Here is a 20,309-nt window from a genome sequence, read left to right on the forward strand (position 1 = left end):
TTAAAATGTGAAGGAAAGGAAATAAAATTTCAGAATGATGAAATGAATTAGGGTTTAGTATGCAGATAGCACCAAGCTGCTTTTTAAAGTACAAACTAACTTAAATACACACACTCTTAAGATTTTCCCAGATAAGACTGTGGGTTGTGAGAACCAGTGTAAATTCCATGGTGGTGTGCATATTAGCTTCAAATCAGTCTCCTCTACATAGGATCATTTCTCTTATACTGTGAGTAGCTATATTTTATGTAGCTATATCAACTGCTAAACTCCTGACCTGTACAAGGAACTGTAAGAATGTTTTACTTTTTCCATAGAACGTTCAGTGTCTTCATGCTTGTTTGGCCTGCAGCATTTTGAAACCTAAAGGGGATGAACTTTGACATTTTTAGAAGTTTTAAATTAAAACTAAGCTAGATGTGCCATTCTGTATGTTTCTCCCTCAATTAAAAAAAAAAAAAGCCATGACTGTAGGTGCCATTCATTAAAAATGTAAGAAAGTATTAAGAAAGATTTATTAAATGAATTTGAAAGAAGCCAAAAAATTCTTAACACCCAGTTTTTCTGATGTGTACCAATTTTATGAGCAATATAATGAAAACGTAATACAGGGAAAAACCTGTGGTTGCTGTTGGAACTCGCTCTTTTAGGTCATGCAGCATTAATAGTGTGGCGTTAACACAAGGCTTGCATATTATTCTCAATGACCAGGCTTTATTTTTCCAATATGTGAGTGCTATATATGCAACACACTGGATGTGTCACAACACAACCCACATGCTCCGTTAGTTTCCTGATTGGCAAACAACACTTAGCATTGAAGCTGGTGATTCAAGCACAGTATGAGATATAGATCAGATGACATTTAAGGTTCCTTCTCATCCACAGACTGCCCAACTTTGAATTGTAGAAAAGTGCTGCATGCATTTAATCATTCACATTAATACTTAGTTAAGAGGGTCCCATATAAGAAAATTTGTCCCCAAGACACCGTAAAAATAACATCTAAGGCTGTAGCAATTTTTTTAGGTGCAATTTATTCGAAAGACTTTTCCCCTTGATTAAAACAGTACTGCTTGTCCCAAATCTCTACAGTCAACACAATAGTCTGCTGAGCAGCTGGTGATTGCTAGTGAGAAATGAAATGGGAGAAGTTTTATCAGGTAGAACAGTTGTTTTCCAACCTCAGGCTACAGCAGAATCACACAAGGCTAGATCCAACCCCGGGGTTTCTGATGCAGTAAGACTGGGGTGGGACCAAGAACCTGTATTTTTAACAAGTATCTAGCTGATTCTGATGCAGTGCTGGTCCCTGGCTTGTGCTTTGAAAACTCTGCAGGATTTTGGAGAGAATAAAAGGATAGTTGACTACTTACATGGTTCCTGCAATGGTTAGTTTTGGTTGTCAAGTGAATTGAGGGATGCCTAGAGAATTGATAAAGCACACATCAGGGTGTGTCTGTGAAAGTGTTTCCAGAGAAGATTGGTATTTGGGTCAGTGAGCTGAGAGGAGGAAGCCATGTTCTGAATGCCAGCAGCACCAACAAATAGTCTGGGCCCAGATGAAACAAAAAACATGGAAGAAGCAGGGAAGCCAGCTCTTGGTACTGCTTACACTTGTCCCTACTTGTGCTGCTGTGGCATCAGACTCTAGGTTCTTTAGCTTTTGAATTCAGACATGCACCAGCGACACTCCAGGGGACTTTCAGGCCTTTGTCCCAGGACTGGGGCAGTATCATTGACCCCTCTCTCATTCTGAGGCTTCTGGCCTTTTGGACTTAGCAGTTATCAGATTCTGAGGCTCACCAGCCCATATGTGGCCATCATGGGGCTTCTTAGCCTCTGTGATTGTGTGAGCCAATCTAATTTTTATATATATATATATATATATATTTTCCTATTGGTTATTTTCCTTAGGAGAACCCTGTCTCATGTAGTTCCTCTAGCTCTTTTTTTCTTTTTCACTTTCTGCCCTCTCACTTGAAGGGAGAGAGCTTTGGTAAAAATGCCAATGGGGATGGGTTGACCTGCCTGTTTGTTTACTCTGCAGAGAGAATCCAAGCCTAGGAAATAAAAGACCAGCAATAGTAGAAAGAAAAATTAGATGAAAGGAGGAGAGAGCTCCCCCCAAAGCCAAACAAACAAGCATATTCAAAATTTGAAAATCTGGCACTAGAAAGAACTATGGACTTTATCCCTAAGTCTCAAGGAAACATGAAGTGATGAGTTAGGGGCTTGAGAGACATAGGTAGAGAATCTCTTGGCACAAAAGGGTTAGTCACACACACTTCTTTTTCCAAAAGGCTTTAGGTTACTCAGTTCAGGTTTTGTAAAAATCTATTTGGAGTTAGTTGTCAGTCTCTGGTTTGTCCACCCAGTGTGAGAAGAGAATGGTTTTGTAGCTCTATTGTATTTTGATAAGCTTGCCAATGTTCTTGCTTTGAAGTATGTGGCATATTTTCTTTCTGCTCCATGTTCACTTAGAGACACTTTCTTATTTGATGTGGTCCTTATATTTTGCTCTGGTATTTATTATATTTCCTGCTTATAAACTTGATATCATGAGGTGTTTATTTTTATACCAGGCAAGAGATTCTTTAAGAATGATTAATGTTACAGATACTCTGTTAGCTCCTCTTTTTCATTGAACTTCCTGAGAAAAGCTCCAAGAGGAGAAAACCAATTCATCATTTGTACTTGAGAGATTAAAATCTTTAACACTTAGTCCATGGCTGTGTGGTGGCCAAAATATAAATCTGAAATAACTAGGTATAAATAAAAATAGGTATTCCCGTTTGTATTTTTTCGGTTATTTTTCCATGTCCTCTTACAAAAGCTATGCTTAAAGTCCATTATGTATTTATATTATTTTTTTAGTAGATGGACATACACCTTTATTTTACTTATTTATTTTTATGTGGTGCTGAGGATAAAGCCCATTGCCTCTCATGTGCTAGGCAAGTGCTGTACTGCTGAGCTACAACTCCAGCCTTGCATTTATATTCTTATTGTCTATGTCTCTCTTTTTTTTTCTTTCACATACAAAGGACACTGTACAAATCTTTTAGGAGCCCAAGATTAATTTATATTAATATCACAGAGGACCCAAGAACTTACTTTCAGAACCCTTCTGTGCTTGCTTCTAGGGCTATTTCATAATGTTTCTTAGCCTCAAGAATTTCTTACTACATAGATATGTAAGGAGGAGAAATGAAAAACCTCACACCCAAGTAAAACAACTTTTGAGAATGCCCATCCAGCTCTTAGGTTACAATTAGGGTTTAGATTCATGCAGTTGAAAGTTCCTCAAAACCTGATATTTTACACATTTGTTTATTTTTGTTCAGTTTTTCATTCAGAAAGAGAATGTGTGTATAGTATACTGACTCCTGAGTAGTTGTTGCTTTAAAATTTCATATTTTTAATTAAATTTCATATTTTCCATCTCTTAAAGGTAGACACATGTGTAAGTGACTTTGTGACATAGGTTTTTTTTTCACTGACAAGTGATTGGAATTGATAAATTCCCCAGAAAGCATTCACTCTGTATACAAACATGTTTTCCAATTTAATTTCTTGATGCTTTTCAGTTTTCAAATTTATCTGCAAAGCATTTCGTTATTTAATTACTAAAAAAAAAAAAAACCCTTCTTCCCTTCTTTCATTTTTTGTTTTGTTTTTAGAATTCTTCAAAGAACTACTTGAAAATGCAGAGAAATCCCTGAATGATATGTTTGTGAAGACATATGGCCGCTTATACATGCAAAATTCAGAAGTATTTAAAGAGCTCTTCAAGGAGTTGAAGCACTACTATGTGGTAGGAAATGTGAACCTGGAAGAAATGCTTAATGACTTCTGGGCTCGCCTCCTTGAACGGATGTTCCGCCTGGTGAACTCCCAGTACCACTTCACAGATGAGTATCTGGAATGTGTGAGCAAGTATACTGAGCAGCTCAAGCCCTTTGGAGATGTCCCTCGGAAATTGAAGCTACAAGTTACTCGTGCATTTGTGGCAGCCCGTACTTTTGCTCAAGGCTTAGCAGTTGCAAGAGATGTAGTGGGCAAAGTCTCCGTGGTAAGTGCTGTTTGCATTCTATGTGTGTGTTTTTGTTTTGTTTCATTTTAAAAGCAAGTTTGGGAAAGGTACAGAAATGAATCACTAGAATTCCATTGGCTCAAAAAGTCTTCTCTCTTTGTCTCTTGCCTCCTCTTCTCTCACACTTTGTCCTCATACTTGTGCTTTTTAGAGTTGCTAAACAAAACCATGATGAACATCTTCATATATCATCATTATTCTTTTCTGTGGTTTCCTTAGCAACCATTCTTAGAAGCAGGATATGTGTTTGCTCTGGAATCTTAATTTCAAAAATGAGCTTAATAACCTCCATACTCTTCAGTTCTTATTATTCCACTCCCCATCTTGGAAAAGAAACTTATACACACAGGTTCCACATTTGGTTGTTTTGAGTGACTATGTTGGAGCCTACTAGTTATAGTCTATAAAGTCATTTATAACCAACCCATGAGCCCATGCTCTCTTATTATAAGTTATACTCAGAGCCTTTTAGAAGACAGAGCTTTTCATGATAATTAATATGGGCCCCATTGCTCTTGACCATGACATTATTTATAGGATTACCATTACAGGAAATAAAATTGTAGTGTGTAAGCAGGATGATGAAGTGAACCTAATTCCTCAATTGTACATTAAGCAAATTGGACTAGATCAGTGTTTTTTTTGTTTTTTCCAGATTATGGTCCTCGGGGCCAGCTTGGAAGGTGCTTCTAGGCTTCCACAAAGATGAAGGGATCTGTTGTTTTTTAGTGGGTGGGACTGTGCATTTGTGCCTTTACCTCCCTAGTTTCACCGGAGAAGCTTCGCTTTTTTTTGCTTTTATGCAATAGGGTTTTGAGCAAGATTTCAAAGGGGAAAGGTTCTATTGCTATTTCCCCATTCCTTCCTCAATGAAGGTTGTTGTTGTTGTTATTGCTGCTGTTTTGTTTGTGGTGCTGGCAATGGATCCCAAGATCTTGCATATGCTAGGCAAGCACTCTACCACTGAGCTATATTCCCATCCCCTGAAAAATTTTTGCAAGGCCATTCCACCACTCCCCTTCCATGACCCCAATACCGGGGAAGAAACAGATATACTGGAGCAAAGTTATGTTTGCAAGACTGATGTTAGTGTTACCTTTAGGCCCTCAAAGGAAAAGCCAAAGTGTAGGTCATTGCTAAAGAGCCTATATACACAGGATAGCAGCCTCCAATTAGGCCATTTGGTTGTTTTAAGGACTGGTCAACAGAAACACTGGACAGGACTACAAACACTGAAATAGTCACCTGACTCCCTATCAGAGAGTTCATCTATAGTTAATGTGACCATATAATGTATTGTCCAAACTTGGACATGTATTGTCTAAACCAGGAGGTGCTTATTGCTAATAACTATATATAGGCAACAGGTGTCACTATTAATAAGCAATGAGGACTGCCCAGGATGTACAGTCATCCCAGTTAAAGAGGAAGATTTTATTTAGCAGAATGAAGAAAATGATTCTAAAGGATAATGTGTTATGAAAAACAGTTGCTTATAGGATTTTTCACATTAGAATTGGATAATAATAAGGATTAGTTGATTGATTGCATTACATTATTTTTTTTTCTATATCATCTCCAGCCCATCAGCTATCAGAAAATAATTCTTTGCACTGTTTTTGTTCATTCTTCTTCCTTATGATATTTTTATTGTACATTCCAAGTATCTGTGGGGGTATATGAGGCTGTGGTTGGAGTGAGGGGATGATTGTTAAAATTAAAGGAATAATTTGGTTCCTCAATTTCTGCCAACCCCAACAACCATTATTAATTTTGGAGACACTTATGTCAGAGTCCCTAAAACAGTACATGGTTAATCCAGATCAAAGTTATTTACATTTGACATTTTTCAACGGTCCCTTGTGTTTACCCTAAGCTGAAAAGGCAGTAAGGTTGGAAATAATGTTTTACAGCTACTTTAAGTATTGTATTTGTAATCAGAAACTTTATAGAAAAATACTGTTTTGGCTTCACCATTGAGCTGCTTCTAGACTTAAGGATTGACTTGAAATCAAACCCTTCAACCAGGTTGTTTTATGTTATCTAAACTGCACAATAAGAAGACACATAGGCATCATATCAGTTTCTAAAGGTACATAAGCAAGAATTGTATCCAAATATATCATCTGTGGAATGTTTGTAAAAGCATGCCAAACATACTTGCACACTTGAGAAAATATTACATGAACTGTTGGAATATGACTACCAGTTAAATAGAATTTAAGATACAGTGACATGAGGAAGACAATGAATGACCTGGCTTTCAAAACCTATTTGAAATTAAAAATGTTGAAAAAATCCATGTGACTAATTTATAATTAAAATCTTCTACCAGTTTGGGCCCTGAAGCAATTTTTTTTTCAGATACAGGGACTCTCACCCCTTCTAACACCTGCCCGCCAGCAATTTCCATGTGGAACTAGAACAACCCAAGAAATAAACATACCTTCTTTTGGTGCCCAATAAAATTAATTGCCTTGAGCTTTAAAAAGACATTTTAGAGTAGGAAATGTGTTTCCTAATTGAAGAGACCCACCTTTCCCACTTATCTACAAAGAGATCCTTAAAATCAAATGTGACAAGCATCCTATTCTTGGGGCTACTGATTACATACTTAACTCAGAGATGTTCCTACTTTCTCTTTATGAGTGGATGCCCTACTTTTACAGTTTACTTCTGCAACAAAATGGTCGCAGTTTTAAGCTGAGCAATGATTTGATCACAACCAAATCTTTGAAAGGCCATTAGCACAATCAAGTTTAAGTTACTTCAAGATAAAGGCACTGCTTCGCTGAAGTAAATGTGCCTTGCTTCAGTTTTCTGGGCCCAAACATCCAGTGATTTCAATGCACTCCATTGAGCTTTCTACTCAAACTTCAGAAAAGTCCTCTTAATTAGTAGCAGATGGTTCAAGAATACCCTAGTGCTACACGTCTTTGTATTACTTATTCCATCTTTATTTGCCATGGTTCATGATACATTTCTTATATACCTGCTTGTAGCAGCAGTTTTGCCTGAAAGGGTAAAGTCTGTTGTGGTCTTTTGGAAATGCACAAGTGGTTACATGCACCATGAAAATTAATAGCTCCTACGCCAAAGAGAGTTGCATTCTCATGGTTTCAATTAACACTGACATAATGGGACTATGTCTACACCCCACCCCAAACTACAGGGACTATAATTAGAAATCATGTGTCTTACCATTGAGATGTCTAAATGACTGTCATGCCTAGAAAACAGTGCATCACTCTCCTATCATTTCTTTCTATTCTCAATGCCCTGGCACCTACAAGAATACTAAAAAATATTTAGCCATTTCTCAAAATCATTATATATAAACTTAAAAGGCAATCAATATAAAAAAAATTTTAGTTGTCAGTGGGCTTTATTTATTTATATGTGGTGCTGAGATTCAAACCCAGTGCCTCACACATGCTACACAAGCACTCTACCACTGAGCCACAATTTTTGGAATGTAGACTCACTCCAAAAATGTGAGATTCTGGGGATGGGGCTATAGCTCAGTGGTGGAGTGCCTGCCTTGCAGGTGTGAGGCACTGGGTTTAAGATACCAAGTGCAGACATATATTCAACCCTTAATATTACTTTTGCTTATGGTCTTAAAGACTAGGTAGGGTTAGGAATGGTAGGTGTGCAAGAGGTGCCAGAGCTGAATAAATTGAGATTGCACATGCTCAAAACAAAAATAGAGCCCTCTTCAAGGGGGGCAATATGATGATATTTCAACACACAATTCATAACTGCATCCAGTCATTTCAGACAAAAATTAGACACACTTTCAAATATTAATGCAGCTTCAATTCCGTCTACAACGTGGCCACAAATGTTCCTGAATGAATCCTAGTTTGTTCCATATATTTTGTTACATTCTCAACATTCTATTATCATGTAAATAGGAACTTCTCATCCTCCTTTCTGTGCATTGAATTCAAAACTAGCTAAGAAATTGCTGAATAAACTCATCACATCCCACAACAAGTGTGGGTTCCCTATCTCTTTCTCTTACAATAATTTTGGGAAATATTTCCTGTTATTTTTATTGAGTACTTATGTTACCAGGCAACAGATAAAATCTAGACCTTTTTTGTTTGTTTGGTACTATTGGCTGTGCAAAAAATAAGATTACTGCAACAAATGTATGTTAGGAACTGGAATAAACTAAAAGGAAATGTGTTTCTAACTTGAGTGCAGCATGTTGACTGCCATCACTGTGTAATGTGGCTTAAGGCTCGTTCTGAATTACTGAAATGAAATCCAGGCTGTGTGAACAGTTCTGCTCCAGCATTTTTCTTTTTGCATGCTGCTTGCAGTAGTTTTTAATGTGGTGTTTGGGAAATGCAGGTTATTTGGTTAAAAAGCTCAATCTATGTTAAAAGTCTTCTCAGAGAAGGAAACTTTTCTGCAAATGTTTTTTATAGCAGATATGGCATGCAGATGTCATGTTAAATGTATATCATTGGGAAGGCAAAAAGGAGGTGTAGTTTGTTGTGTTATGTTTTGAGATACTGGGAATGGAACACAGGGCTTCATGCATGATAGCCAAGTACTCTACCACTGAGCTGTATCCCTAGCCCACAGTGATTATTTTAAAAAGAAAATGATAATTCTTCCCACACTGACTTTTACCATGGAACATAGACTCACTCCAAAAATGTGAAATTCTGGGGCTGGGGCTATAGCTCAGTGGTAGAGCACCTGCCTCACAGGTGTGAGTCACTGGGTTCAATCCTCAAGACCACATAGAATTAAATAAATAAATATTTTTTAAAAATCTGAGATTCTAAGTCACCTCCTAGAATTACCTTAACATTTAGAAAGGCCTTGGTCAGACTCAAAGGGATTTATAACACTTGGAATTGAGTATCAGCATATTGTCATTATGGGTCAATAACTCAAATTCAGTCCAAATGACATTCTCTTTCTATCATACCTGCCTCCAAAGGTAAATATATTTCTCATTTTTACATAAATAATCTGAGACCTTTTTTCTTATGTATATCAGGCCCTATTTTTAGTAGAAATTGATAATCTCTGCTATAGTTAGCTGCAGTTCATTCAAAACTTTAGAACTTTGGTAAAATATGAATTGTTTTCCAAGAGAACTCTTTTTCTCTCCAAGTCCTGCAGTGTTTTCTTGAGCCTTTGAATTCTCTATGAGCAGGGGCTAGTGAGTAATGCACCATAATTGTATATTTTTCCTTACTCTATAACACACTGAGCAGCTCTAAAGATATAGGTCTGGTACTTAGTAAGTCATTATTATTTTATTACACAATGTGTCCTCTCATTCAAATGTTAGTATTGCTCCATGTAGAACAGGTATGTCCTAAATTGCCCTCTAACATAAAAACTGATTCATTTGGTCAGTAAACTTTGAAAGCTACAAATTATCACTAGAAGGCATCCAGCTTCATAGCTAAGAGGTGGAAATACTATACTAGGTCTGGGAGCTGTGGAGAGGGACCAGACCTAGTTGTTACCCTCAAGCTTCCTACAGTCTACAACTCAAAAGAAGCCATTTAGATACACATCAAGGTGGCTGAGGGTGTGTAACTCAGTAATAGAGCTCTTGCCTGGCACATGTGAGATCCTCATTTTAGTCCCCAGCACTGCAGAAATAAAAAAAAACAAACAAATAAAACTAGACACACCTCACGAAGGTACACATGCTCTGAAAACAAATTCCTTGGTTTAAATCTTGGCTCTGCCATTTACTGGAAGACCTTGTGTGAGTCCTTTAATTTCTTTAAGCCTCCCTCTAATTCATTGTAAAATGAGAGGATAAATGCCTCATGTTATTATTTAGAGACTTAGATATATTAATAATTTGCAGTCCTAATAACAGAACCTGACACATACTAAGTACTCTATAATGGTATCCCATAAATCAGTAAAATCCAATAAAATCTATCAATAGTAACTGTCAGAAAAACAATATTTTTCTCTTGCGCCTTGGCATCAAGAGCCTCATAGCCACAAAACTATGAAAGCTAAATAAGCATTTTTCTCTCTCAGAGCATTAGGCCTTTTTTTGTTGAAAGTGGGCAGTGGAGGAGTATAAAGTTTTCCTTTTCTGGTTCTTTCTTTGTATGATTTTTGAGAAATAACTATGAAATCTCTAAGATACATCCAAAAAACATGGCTTTTGTAAAAGGCAGTCATAACCCCCAGCCTTAATGATTCTGAATGTCACTGACATGTGGACTCAATAGGCCCTTCTAAATAAAAGAAAAGCATATCAAATGTTAGTCAAGAGCCATGCCCCAAAGTAACAACCAAATTGCATGTTTTAAGTGGCAGGCCATGCCATCCAGAATAAATGCCAAATTTTGGATTAAAGGAATACCTTGGAGTATAGTTACCATTTTTGCTAATCCCCCTGTGTGGCATCATCTACTACTTGGCCTTTGGTCTTCCAAAGTAAATCTACTTCAGTTAATAAGTTTTGAGGGACTCAAAGGAAGTAATTGATTTTGATAGTTACCAGGGAATAGAATTTGAATGAACTTGAATTTCTATTCAAAATGAATAAAGCCCTAGAACAAAGTATGACTTGGTCTACTGTTAAATTTGCTTACGGGTGAAAGATTTGTCCCTGGGAGTGTAGAGAGACCACTGGGAACTTATATAGGAATACCCAGCAATGTGTAGTGTATCAACATGTGATAGCAAGAGCCACCACTAGAACAAGGAACCATGGACATTTGCCAGAAACTCCAAAGTAATTTAAATTACCGTACCATATACCATTGTTTGGCTCTTTCTTCCCTATGGTAGTTGGCACATCTTTGGTTCTTTTATAACCTACATTGCTTCTTACAAAAAAGCCCTTGAAGATTCCAAAAGAGAGGCAGCCATTTGGTTTACTCACTGGGGAGTCACACAGTCAGAAGGTAGAAACTAATCCTTGGCATTCTGCATCGACCATCCTGAGCATGGTCAGGTCGGTGAGGGTGGGGCCCCAAGTCCTGGAATGCTGTCATTATTGGCCCCTTCTTCTGAGGGGCCTTGCAGGACTCTTCTCTCTTTTGGTCTTGGTCTTGTGACTTTTTTTTTTTTTTGGTTTGATTTGGTACTGGGAATTGAACTGAGGGTTCCTCCACCACTGAGCCATATTCCCAGTACTTTTTATTTTTTTATTTTGAGATAGGGCCTCGCTAAGTTGCTGAGACTGGTTTTGAATTTGAGATCCTTCTTCTTCAGCCTCCTGAGGTCACTAGGATTACAGGCATACACCACTGCACCTGACTTCTTGACTGTTTTAAAATCCTTATCTTTAATGAAATGGAGAAAATTATGTGCATGTATGAATATGTCACAGTGAATTCTACTGTTAGGCATAATTAGAATACACCAATAAAAAGTAAAAATTTATAACTCTTCTCTTTGGCCAGGAGGCTGAGGCATGGTGAGGATGACAAGTTTGAGGCCTTAGCAACTTAGCGAGACCCTGTCTCCAAATTAAAAAAATAAAAAGGTCTGGGAATGTGGCTTAGTGGTTAAGCACCCCTGGGTCCATTTCCCAGTGCTAGGGAGAAGGGCATTCCCTATATATTCAGACTTCATTCCACACATGGGATTTAATTCTCAGGTTCTGAATTCCCTTCATGCATGGTGGTCTGATTTGTGGTTGTGAGACACAAGATCAATTTTCTCTAACATTGGTATTTTATATGTCCTTTCTCACCTGAGTTTTCTTATAACTTCATCTCTCTTTTCAGTTCTGATATTATTTGGTGTTCCCATAGCATTTTATAGCCAAGTTCCTTGTAATCATTTTTAGTAGTTGTACAACAAATTATGAGCAAAGCATGAGTCAGTACAAAACCAAAGAATGAAATGGAGCCAGGTGGAGTAGCATTCGTGTGTAATCCCAGTGGCTCAGGAGGCTGAGAAAGGAGGATCATGAGTTCAAAGCCAGTCTCAGCAACTTAGTGAAGCCCTTTCTCTAAATAAAAAATAAAAAGGACCGGGGATGTAGCTCAGTGGCTAAGTGCCCCGGGTTTTATCACCATTACCTGCCGCCCAATGAATGAAATAGAAAAATCCCACCAAACCCAGCTTCATAATCTTCCTTTAATAAAATTCTACTGTATCATTTCATTTGGTCTCTGATTTTCAAACTTAAGCCTTCATTATCCTGTTTTAGTGGGGGATAGTGCAATATCTACTGCACATATGATTTAACTTGCAACTAAACTATGAATACACTGTGTTATTCTCTACAGTTGCATACCTCTGACTCCCCATGCCAAAAAAGAAGAGGAATGGGAAAAGGGCTTGTTTGAAAACAAAATGTTTCTCAAATATGACTAACTTGAATTTAAAAATTTTGCTATTTCCCAAATGCCCATGCTACTTTGTGTTTTGTAAAACAGGTTTCATATCTCAATGCAGAAATTCTTACTTGCCTTGCTACCTAACACAAATACCTTGCAGAATAATCCTTGGCACAGAGTAGTGCTCTGTAACTATTTGTTGGCACTTAGATTTTTACATTTCTTCTTATCAGGGCATTGTCTGCTCTTAAGCATAACAGTCAACAATGCCAAGTGCTATTGTGTGATTTTTCATAGTCATCTATATAACTCTTTACCTCTCTTAAGATTCAGCCATTTAACAGATTCACCAATGTGGAACACAGCTAAAATAGGAAAATAACCAATGCCTAACAATAGAGTTTCCTATCTTCTGTTTAAGAAGGCAGGGAAATGTGATACATCTGGGAAATCTTTTTGTCACAAAAGTTTGATAAGATGCAGTACTGGAATCAAATGTAGCAGGGTGACTGTCAGCAAGTCTTTGGCTTCAGTTTTCTTATCTCTTAAATGTGAGCACAGCTTACAGTGATCTTTAAGGCCCCTTCCTATGATCCCATGATTCTCTGGCTACCTCCCTTCTTGAGGCCTGTTTGCTCATCTGTAAAATGAGAGGTGGACGAATATCAAAGTCCTAACAATCTGTGACTTTAAAGAATAAACTTTTAGCTATCCAGAAAATCTGGTTATCCAGAGGGCCATTCCTCGAGGGTATTGGTTAGCCAAGATTTTACTGTACATTAATACATAATTAAAAGGACTAATTTAATTCCTAGGAGAACATTTGGGACTGATTAAAACTATGGAAAAGTTCTAATTCTTTATAGGGAATGTTGACTTTAGTGTATACAATTACCATCTTGTTGTTTTGTTTTACTGTCTTTTAGGCTAGAGTTCTGTTTGGGATGAGGGTGTGTGTGTGTGTGTGAGTGTGTGTGTGTGTGTATGCACGTGTATATACCAGATAAGAACCTGACAATGTTAAGTTTTTCTCCTGACAGTACTAATCCCCTGTTCCTGTTCCTAAGGGCACTGTTGATAAGAAGTATTCACAGTAACACAGCAGAGCAGGTGAAGTACATTGCCAGCTACACTGCATCCCAGCATCTGTTTCCTGAAGCAGTATCTGCTTCTGAAAGTCTGTTTGTAGAACTGGTTGATATGGATAGGGAAGAATGCAGTAACCTCTGATAGACAGGAACTTTCAGTCAGCTGCCAACCAGGAATACCTAGCCATGATCCTTTCTAAGCGTTGATGGAAACAAGGGGCAGAATAGAATGGAATCTTCTATGCCCAAGACAATTTCACCTTATACAACAAGAATGATGGAACCAAGTCCCTTTTCTCTGCAGAGAGTGGCTAGGCTAGTCTGACTTCAGAACTGTTTTCATCCAGGATGCTTCCTTCCCTCACAACTTTGAGTAGCCCTGTGTGGTGCCATACTGTGTCTCAGTTTCTGCCTGGTGTTCAGGCCCCTCTAAATTCAGGCCACATATACTATGTATTCAACATAATTTCCCCAAATTTCTCAACTCTGTTCTGAAATTTCATGATATGCCAGGTATACTCTCTAATGGCTTTTGTTTATTTCATTGTCTCTACCTGAAAGATCTCCCTTTACTTCTTCTCCACCTAAATCCAATCCCTTTTTCAAATTTAACAGAAGCCTCTCCTCATCCATCAGCTGTTCCCTGAGCACCTTGTGCTCTACTGCTCCCAACCCTGGAAGGCCTTCACATGCTCCCAAGTTTAAAGTTACTCATATTCTGCCTTGTAGAATACATTACTTGTCTTCTTTGCAGCTTTTGGCATAAAACGGTACACACATTGTACCCTTCTCAATCCATCTTGTTTCAGGGGTTAAGGTTTAAAAGGTGGTCTTAGAGTCAATGTGTTTGTAAAGAACATGTGCCTGTGTTTCAATCTGGTGAAGTCCAGTAATTGTAGTGGCCATAGCAGGTCACCTCCATTACTGTGTCTCATAGCTGATCCTGGAAGGTTATTTATAAAAGAACTTTGAAGTAATTGAGCTATTGAAAATGAGTATGGAGAGTGTGTGTGTATGAGAGATTGGGAAACAGGAAGGTGGAGATTAGGGGAGGAATGGTCATTTCTAGAGTGGGAGATAACATGCAGCTTGGTTGTTGAAGGTCCTGAGATGTTCATTCCCACCTCCATCTTCCTCTTTTCAGCACAGATCTTCCATTTATCTGACCTCAATTTCATTTATTTCATTGGAGGCAGGCCAGGCCTGCTAATTGTGATCAGTTTTAACTTATCCATAAATGAAATTCATGGCCAAGCTTTCAATGTCACTTTAGTAGATTTGCAATTTCTTTGACTATTTTAACCCCTCCTCTACTAATTTTCTTTTTGTACATTAGGTAAACCCCACAGCCCAGTGTACCCACGCCCTGTTGAAGATGATCTACTGCTCCCATTGCCAGGGTCTCGTGACTGTGAAGCCATGTTACAACTACTGCTCAAACATCATGAGAGGCTGTTTGGCTAACCAAGGGGATCTTGATATCGAGTGGAACAATTTCATAGGTGAGCAAGTGATTAGCATATTTGTGTTGTTGGAAATGGCTCCACTTCTGGCCACAAAGAATGTTGTAATTGCCAGCTGTGAAATTTCTATTCATTTTAGTATTAGCTATTTAAGGGTTTGCCAGAGCACTGACCATGCTGACCATTCTTCAAATAAAAGTTCCCTTGAGCTAAAGGTGGCATATCTCATTGCATTTGATATAGTGACTACCAATTTTTAATAATAAGAAAGTGCTTTTTTGATATTTTCTGCCTAAAGGTCAGTTTTAGTTGTATATCATAGGTTTGTATCCATGTAAATGCTGGCATACAGCCCTCTCAGAGCTATGAAAGTGGCTTTTCAAATGGTCTGTCACACTGCAACCAGGTCTCCTATACTTTGCCCAATATCCATTTGTTCTTTGCATTAAGAGAAATATAATTATGAAAATGTAAGGGTTTTGTTTCTATAGCAAATTTAGCAATAGTAGACTGCTCTGGTGAGCATGGAAGCACCTTTGCCCTGACAATTTAAGGAATGAGTGCTCCTTCATAGGTTTTCCACTTGGGAAACCATTACTAGAACCCGGACCACACCCAACCATGGTCAGTTTCTGAGATGGCTAATTATGATTTTGTGGGAAAGACAAAATAAGCATAATTTAAATAGCCATCCATCAACTACCTCGATACCTACTTATTGCATATTAGCCCTAAAACATCAGTGACAGTGCTGAAACTCCTAATGCTGCGTGTTAGTGGGACCTTTCACACATACTAACACCTCACAAAAACAAACTCATTTTTCCACTCCCAAGTCATATTTGCATAATTGCAGAATTTGAGTGTCTTATAGGCACCTATTTTTCAGTTATTTGTCCTCATGGGAACATGTGTGCAGTTTACTGCCTTTTTTTTTTTTTTTTTTTGGTGGGGAGGGTTGTGGTTGGGGAATGCTTTTTAGTCTGCGTGAGACCTAATTACCATATTAACTCTGTTTGAAAGTGCATCAATAAATTGGCTCCAACAGATTCTTGAGAACACTGACACAGGAAAAAAAAAAAAGATGTGAATATTAAGCACTTCAGCACAATTGTAGCCTAAATAGCTCAAAGCTGGAAGACCTGAACAAAAATCTTCTACACACAGAAAAGCAGAATCCCATGAAAGGGAAAGCATAAGACCAGCAAATACACACAGGAACAAATGGCACATCATGCCCAGAATGAAGCTACAGGAGAAATTGTTGCTTCCAAATATTTTTCATGGAAATAATAGCTCATGGCATTTCCAGATGTAAAGTTGATGCCCCCCACAAACACCACCCATCCCACCCTTATCCCCACATCAAAATGTCAGGTTTTCAGTTCACTTTTGCTAAGTTGGGTTTATAGAGAAAGATGGTAAGCCTTTCCACGTTCCCTATAATCAACTGTTTCTCTGGGCCAAAGGATAGAATTCACCATACAGTGCAAACTGTTGTATGTCAATAGCAACCCAGCTTTGCTAATTTCCTACATATACATTTGGTATGGAGAACAGAAGGGAATTTCCCTCGTACTGTTCCGTTATTCTGACATGTCCAGCCACAGTTGCCACAAAAGTCCTCATGTCCTTGTATTAAAATACAAATTCTTCTGTGTGTTTTTCCAAGAGTTCATGAATCCATATCAAATCAGAACCATATTCTGGCTTTGTAATTAATGTTTTCAGCCAGTTACTCTTAAACAAGAAGGCCTTAGTTGCTGATGTTGTTCCTGTAGTGTATTTTAAAAATCACATGTGTTATCTTGAAGCAGTGCAATTAAACCCAAGTGGAAAATGATGGGATTTCTGAATTGATTTTTCCCCATTTTCAGTGATACCTTTTGGACGAATGAGGTATGTAATTGTATCTAAACTTCATTTTTAGTGAGTACACTAGTCTTTATTTCTAATAAGCTGATATAAAAGGCCAGGAGTAATAGCCATTGTTAATCTCTAGTGCTTTTTCATGAATTTTTCACAAGGGTTTAATTAATCTGCTCTGTGGTTGTAGAATTCAGTCCCAATTTACATGCCTCTGCTGTAAATTCTTTTTTCCTTGTCGTCTTCTTCTCCCCTCTCTGCAAGGAAGTTTTCTTTCCCCTTTAAATGACTGCAGTTAATGAATGGTCAAGGGCTTTTTTTTTTTTTTTTTTGCCCCTTCTTTAAATCAGATCTTGGAGTTAAGTCGGGGAAACTGCCTTTTGTTCTTCCAGTCAGGTCGGGAGGCTGAAGATGTGGGTTTCTGATTATTGGCAGCACAATGCAAAAGGAATTGCTTTCCCTAGTGAGAAGGGGATGCTTTGTTGCACGGCAGAGAGTGGGGGTGGTGGCAGCAACTCAATGCCAGTATCCTGAGCACTGCAACTGTGCAGTTGGACTAGACCCATTAAAAGACTAAGGGAGGATTTTCTAAGGCTGCCTTCTTGCTGCCATGCCCACTCTGTCCTCCCAATTGCATCTGCATATTGCCATGAATGGTGACCCTTTAGTAAATGTGAACATCTTGTCCATCTTTATCAGGATTGATCCAAATAGTTGAAATACCTTGGAACTCACCTGAAACCTTCAGTTTGAAAAATAAACCAAATTCCTGCCCCCTCACTCATAAGACTCACCCCAAAAAAAATCATTTCTAGAGAATCACAAATTATTCTTAGGTGCAACTTGTTCTCCATCAGGTGCTGAAGCTGTGTTACATTCATTTGACTCAGAGCCAACCCTATTAACGTCACATGTTGCTGCCAGTGGGTATTTAGTATTGGGGTTTCTGGCAGGGACACCAGCCAGTTCCTGGCAGGAGGCAGGAGCCAGTCAGAGATCCCACAAATAAGAGACCTGTGGTTTATATCAACCAGAAGAAAACCAAAACACCACGCTAACCATCTTTGAATTTCTCTTGGGGCTTCTTATAAGGGCTGGTTGCTGTTACAGGATAGCCAATCGTGACTTCCTGCAGGGGTTAGCAGCAGCTTTGGCTCCCAGGCTGTGGGGTGCAGGCAGAATGCATCCTCAGTCGCATTCTTCAGCTGCTCAACACACAACGCCATGGCACCGGCCCCAACAAAGGCCCGGCTTCACTTTCCATTCCCAGGCCCTTGTGTATGGCCGGCAGGCTCAGAGTTTACAAAGACACCAAACAGCCAGAAGAATTGGGGTTTATGTTTCCTTTCAGTCTTTCACAAACACATTAGTGATCTGGCCTTTTCTTGCCACTAGGGGAACAAGTAGTTACCAAATGCACTGTTTTTTCTTGTTTAAACCTCTGCATTTTCGATGTTTATTATCTGTCTATTCATAATATTTTTATTTGGAGCCAGCGATTTCTTCTTGGCTCACGAAAGAATGTGCTTTCTGTACATGGCAGCCCTGATGTTTGACAATGATGAACACATTTAAGTTGTGCTCCACTTGTTTACAAAAGTCTCCTTTTGCTCATACATCAAAAGCATTTTTCTCTCTTCTAGCACAATGGTATATTCATGCTGTCAGCCTTTACTTCAAGGTTAGAAGCGTCACTTTATTGGCGCTTACCACAATGCCATCTGAAACTTCATTTGTTATTATTTTTTTAAAAATGCATTTCATGGAAATCTATTTGTTGTTTCTGACATCAGAATTGTAGTTCAGAGAAATGAGCTTACACTTTAAAATGCTGTGTAGCATTTGATCTAGGTGGAGGGTAAAAGGTTGATGACCAAATTCTGTTTCATCCGTGTGCTGAGCTTAAACTCCTTTCCATTAGAAAGCTCAAGTAGAAGCCCAGCTGGGGGCTGCAGTTGAGAAGGAAACACAATCTTCTGGAAAGTAGCCCTTCTTTCTATTAATTGACCTTGGACTACCTGAAGACAGGGGATCATGGGGGTCTACACTGTTTTTCTTGCCATGCATTAAGCACTAGAGTGTCAATGAGGAAAATGTAGTAAAAGTTCACTGCTTGTCATTAGTAAAATGTCCTTTTTCTCTTTTGGGGGTTTCATTTCCACGTTCTTCTAATTTTGCACAAACAGGTATCAGGCAATAATACTAACCCTCCTAATCCCAGCAATCATGAATGGTAAGGAAACAAGTACAGTATAATTTGTTTAAGGGATTTGAATATTTACCAGAACATGCAAGGCTCCTTCAAAGCCTAAAAGTGACTTGCAGGTAATTGGAGGTATACATTATGAGCACACAATCTTTAGGTACTCTCTTACGTTGTCTTTTCACTTGAATAAAAAAGAGGTACATGTTTTACCTTAAAATAAATTGAGGCTTTTATATTTCAAATGGGAAGTTTATCTTAACACCAAAATTGCTTTATTTGAAGTTTCATTATTTGGAAACTTACTAAAATGCCTAGAACACTTTCATTTGTATTTTTCGACTATGCACTTGAGGATCTGAAAGTTTTTATTAAAAAAAATGAAAGCAAAGAATTGGTATGCCATGATTTTAACTGATTTGTATTTTCAACATTTGTAAATGGAACCTGAAATGAAAAGATCCTAGGGAAGTCTCTGGGAGAACTGGCATGTTATTCTCCCTCACACCTTAGGTTTATCAGCTGGGTGCTAGCTCAGAGCCTTATAGTGATAGCTGTTGACACATGAAGGAATAAATAATCAGTATAAAGAAAGGTTCCTGATTGCGTTACCTTGCTGTAGAACAAAGCATTCATCTGTCCATTTCACACTTTAAGGAGCTACTGATACTTAATGACTCAATACAGTTTGGTGTAATGGAAATAGATAGAAAAGTAAGAATTTATTATGATGAGTGCCTTCTCCCACCAACCCCATGCAAGAAACAAAGGCAAGAAAATTATCAGATGTATCACCTAAGGCTGAACTAATGATTTACTTTTTATCCTGTGCTGTTCCCCAAATCTCTTATTAGATGCCATGCTAATGGTTGCAGAGAGGCTGGAGGGTCCTTTCAACATTGAGTCGGTCATGGATCCCATTGATGTGAAGATTTCTGATGCTATAATGAACATGCAGGAGAATAGTGTGCAGGTGTCTCAGAAGGTAATGAAGGCAGGATACTGAAGAGGAGAGCTGGAAGTCCCCCTGTACTCGCCATATGACTTCCCTAATATGACCACGCTTATTCCAATGCAGGTTTTCCAGGGATGTGGACCCCCCAAGCCACTCCCAGCTGGACGAATTTCTCGTTCCATCTCTGAAAGTGCCTTCAGTGCTCGCTTCAGACCATATCATCCTGAGGAACGCCCAACCACAGCAGCTGGCACTAGTTTGGACCGACTGGTGAGTGCTTTGCAGGGATGGACATGTTTAATGACAAAGAACTGAAAACATTTGCTCAAAATGAATTT

General features: G+C 38.4%; 1 protein-coding gene across 1 annotated transcript in view; it reads left to right on the plus strand.

The window, feature by feature from the left end:
- Gpc4 (glypican 4) overlaps positions 1-20,309 on the plus strand; it is a 118,832-nt gene that overhangs the window by 94,441 nt on the left and 4,082 nt on the right. The window contains exons 3-6 of the mRNA XM_046467816.2: positions 3,684-4,075; positions 14,821-14,986; positions 19,871-20,001; positions 20,095-20,241. Coding sequence (XP_046323772.1) covers positions 3,684-4,075; positions 14,821-14,986; positions 19,871-20,001; positions 20,095-20,241 — 836 coding nt within the window. The remainder of the gene's footprint in view (positions 1-3,683; positions 4,076-14,820; positions 14,987-19,870; positions 20,002-20,094; positions 20,242-20,309) is intronic.

This window comes from Marmota monax, unplaced genomic scaffold, assembly GCF_021218885.2.
Source record: "Marmota monax isolate L192 unplaced genomic scaffold, Marmota_monax_Labrador192_F-V1.1 WCK01_AAM20220418_F8-fsc00054, whole genome shotgun sequence".
Lineage (NCBI taxonomy): Eukaryota > Metazoa > Chordata > Mammalia > Rodentia > Sciuridae > Marmota > Marmota monax.